The sequence below is a fragment of the Crocodylus porosus genome, unplaced genomic scaffold (genome assembly GCF_001723895.1).
Source record: "Crocodylus porosus isolate Cpor-Errol unplaced genomic scaffold, CroPor_comp1, whole genome shotgun sequence".
NCBI lineage: Eukaryota > Metazoa > Chordata > Crocodylia > Crocodylidae > Crocodylus > Crocodylus porosus.
In genome coordinates this window covers 84,355,308-84,359,525 of record NW_017728906.1, presented here as the reverse complement: position 1 = coordinate 84,359,525, position 4,218 = coordinate 84,355,308, and the positions used below count along the sequence as shown (strand labels likewise).

Here is a 4,218-nt window from a genome sequence, read left to right as displayed (position 1 = left end):
GTTAGCACTGCAGCTGACAAATAAAAATATTCATTAAGACTCAGGCAATTTTCCAGGCTGTTTTGGTAAGCAACAAATCATGTTCCCAGTAGCTCACTGAAGCAACAAATCATGTTCCCAGTAGCTATCTGGCTTCACCTGATGGAAAATACTGTGCGCCGGCATCTGAATTCTGTGTTTGCTGTCAGAAAGCAATAAACCATTTTATTTTAACAAAACAAGTTGCTACAACTGGTATTTTTAGGAGATGATTTATGACCTATGTTTTCTTTTGTAATTTCTAAAAATAGGGCATTTATCTATGTGTTCAAAATATTAAATGGGCAATACATATAAACTACAGAGAGAAAAAAAAATGGGAAGAAGTAAAGTATAATTAATCTTAAGAAAATAATGGAAGGGTGAGCATGATATAGATAAGAAGGAATTATATACGTTAGTCTTCTGGCAAGAGAAAGAAGTATGCATTTCTGCATGAGTGCCCTAACCACTAAGCTGGAAAATGAGGCTCACACTTTGTTTGGCCTGTGTATCTTTAATTCGTTTATGCAAAGAATGGAATAGTTTCACGTGGATATACTGAGAGCACCTCTGCCTAAGAACAGCTTGTAGCTTGATAATCAGGGATCCTGGTTTTCTCTATTAAAAAAATCCCCAATTTTCAGTTTTAAAACTGTGTGTGTGTGTGTGTGTGCGCGCGCGCGCGTGCGTGTGCATGTTAGTGGTGTTTCATTTTAATTGTGGAAGAATATGGGACCTACGGGACCTGAACCTGTTCAGCCTCCAAAAGAGAAGGCTGAGGGAGGATCTTGTGGCCTGTTATAAATTAGTCAGGGGGGATCAGCGGGCACTGGGGGAGTCACTGTTCCCCCGAGCACTGCCAGGAGTGACGAGGAATAACGGTCACAAGCTGGCAGAGGGCAGGTTTAGGCTAGATATCAGGAAGCACTACTTCACGGTCAGGGCGGCTAGGGCCTGGAACCAACTTCCAAGAGAGGTGGTCCTGGCTCCTACCCTAGGGGTTTTTAAGAGGAGGTTGGATGAACATCTTGCTGGGCTCGTTTGACCCCAGTACTCTTTCCTGCCATGGCAGAGGGTCGGACTAGATGATCTACTCAGGTCCCTTCGGACCCTAGAACCTATGAAACTATGAATGTGGATTTTGGGTTACTGTTTTTAAACCAAAAATTGGGGATTTTTTTTAAATCGGAGAAATCCAGGATCCCTCCTGATGATAAAGCCAGTCTCCTGGGAGGTGGGGGGAAATTGAACTCCTGTTTTCAACACTGACATTTTAACCACTAACCCGTTCGTTTAAAGGGGAGTGCAAATACAAGGCTTCTTCAAGGAGTGATCCCTACTTTGACTTTGGGGAGAAAAATAATAAAGGTTCTTGGTATCTACTCTAGAAGATGGCTCAGGGCTGCAGAGGGAGATGCCTTTCCTTTATAGCAGACTTAAGTCCTTTAACCCACTGTGAAGAGGGGTATTTAAGGCATATCCATGTCCTCACCCTTTCCATTTGGTTATTTCATTCAGTGTACTCACTGGTTTGGATCACATTCTGAAGTTATACATTGTCTCCCTTTGCATCCCATAGAGAACTGAGCTGTCTGACTCAAAACTGTGAGTTCTCCTGTGTAGAGTTTAACATTGGATTATATGATATTGTGACATATGTGTCTTGTTAGGGATCTAGTCCTAAATGTTTTCCAAAGTAAGTAACCAGATTTTTTTTCCTTTCTAGAAAAGTTGATTGCTTACCAACGGGAATTCCATGCTTTGAAAGAACGCCTTCGCGTAGCTGAGCACAGAACTTTGCAGCGCTCCTCTGAGTTAAATGCCATCTTGGAGCAGTTCAAGCGTGCAGTAGCAGAAACAAATGGAAGTAAGGATGCATTAAGCAATTTTTCAGGTACAGGCCTGGGTTTAGATTCATTTTAATTTAATATTGTACACTTCTGGATTACTGATTGCTATTTTATTTCCATACTAATGAAAAGGCTAGAAAACAAAGAATACTTTAATATTAGATGCTTAGGAACCATCTAACTGCACACAGCTAGTCTAAGTAACATGGTCCTGCCTGATATTCTCCCCTTGACAATTCTTACTGGTGGTTGATGCATCAAGTATGTACAGTAATATTTTAAATTAAATTGTAATTTCCTTAAGAAACCGTGTGATTGTTCAGCCACTGGCAGGAAAGAAAACCCATCTGTAAATGTTTCTTACTTTGTCAAAACTAATATTTAAAAATTAAACACAATTACATCCTTCTTGCTCATTTGTATCAAAATGCGATGCTAATCTGAAAATGTTAGAACAGATATATATTGGGCTATAGCTACCAGTCACCTTACTAGTAGATCTTTCCATTGATATTTTACTCTAAGCTTTTTGACTTCTGTGTAAAAAGTCAACTTTTCCAGAAATAAGTTTCTTTCCTGACTGATCTGAATGTATTGCTTTTAAAAATAGTAATCCCCGATTTGTTGCATTTTTGAGACAGTACATCCCAACATTTTATTCACCTAGATGACAGATCTACTGTCATTTCTTAGTAGTGCTTTCAGATGCTGAAAACCTTTAATAAAAGTAGTCTCTTTTTAAAGAAAAGTCAGCCTAATAAATGTTGTATGTCAGGGACTGGCAACCTTGTGCCAGCATGAGCTGCCCCTTGCAGCTGGGTCCCCCACTCTCATCTGCAAGTCTTGGCCTCCCGGAGCAGCTTGTGCTTACTCTTGTTGCCGAGCCTCAACTCCTTTGTTGCGAGGGTAAGTGCAGGTGTAGCAGAGCAGTAGGCTCTGCAACATAGGGGAGGGGAAAGGCGGGGAAACATGATACAGCTTTGTACTGTGCCAGATGAAACCTTTGTGGACCAGATCAGACCTCTTTGCAGGCTGGATCTAGCCTATGGGATGTAAGTTGCCAACCCCTATTTTAAGTCATCTGTTTTGGAACTAATAAAGAACTGTCCTTCAGTACTTTAGTGGTTCACACTTCTGAATCACTGAACAGATCAGGCTTCAGGAGCATTAGACATAAATGTTTTGGGTTTTTAGTGTCTTTTACCACTATTAGCCATGTTATTTTGATCTCCAGGTTGGACTACTACCATGCATTCTGCATTATATAGCATTCATAAGCTAAAGTTGATGTAGTTAGAAATGGCCCAAGCTCAAGAAGAGGTTGGACAGCCACTGGTCAAGGATGATCTAGGTGTATGTTCTATTATGGCTATTTCCCAAGATTCTGGGCTTTGCTGGCTGGTGCATGGGATACGGAGGGAATTTTCCCTGCCTCGCTGCTACAGATATGTGTGTTCTGTTTGTTTTTAAGCCTTCCTCAGAGGTATTGGCTGCAACAAAGGCTGGGGATTTTAACTGGGGTGCCTATGTTCCTCCTGGGACTTAAACCTGAAGGTACCTAACTAGAAGGTCTTGCCCCTCCACTCAGGGTCAGAACAATTGCCATATTTGGGGTCAGGAAGGAATTGTAACCAGTAGTTAGACTGGTATGGACTGTGGGAGTTTTTGCCTTGCTCTGTAGTGGGGAGTGTGACCCATCCTCCAGGGGTGACTGGTGCCTCCCAAGACCGGGGGGGGCACCAGATGGCTGGGGGGGGGGTCCCCCAGCAGCTGATCACTGAGTGTGGAACCACCAGCAGTGAAACTGGCAAAGTTCACAAGATCTTATATTCATTTTTATTAAGTATATGTCTGTCTAAAAATTCTTAGGCACATTATAAATATCAATACATAATAATACGTTGTTTTTGGTCACTACTTTAAATCTGGAAGGAATTCAAGCTACATGACAGATTCTGCCATCTAGCTGGAAATATAGACACTTCCAGTCCAGCTTCTGCATTTAAATCTGCAAGAAAAATATGGCAAGCAAATTATAATAATCTATCGTGGAATTTAGACCCCAGATCAAATATTACACCTCTCCTCATGGCACTTAAAAAAAAAAATCAAGACTGTTAATTGTCTGGCATTTGGCTTTATATTTTATCCAAAGAAAATACCTGTAGTTCTGTAGTTCTGTTTATAATCCCAGGAGTGAATGACAACTATTATCTCATCACCATCATTTCTCTGGCACCCAGATTTTCTTTGGAAGTCTTCAATCCAAAGTCTTCATCTCTCATGCGTGGATGACCTCTACCTGACTCAAGAAGTCTATGGGCCAACGAGAGGCAAAGCGCTGCTC

General features: G+C 41.3%; 1 protein-coding gene across 2 annotated transcripts in view; it reads left to right on the top strand.

The window, feature by feature from the left end:
* The window catches only part of MGAT4A (mannosyl (alpha-1,3-)-glycoprotein beta-1,4-N-acetylglucosaminyltransferase, isozyme A), a 158,296-nt gene that overhangs the window by 82,909 nt on the left and 71,169 nt on the right, over positions 1-4,218 (top strand). The window contains exon 3 of one of the 2 annotated variants that reach the window (XM_019529468.1): positions 1,748-1,888. In XM_019529468.1, the coding sequence (XP_019385013.1) occupies positions 1,748-1,888 (141 nt within the window). Of the gene's footprint in view, positions 1-1,747; positions 1,916-4,218 lie in introns of both variants that reach the window. The other variant, XM_019529467.1, reaches the window with a different exon arrangement.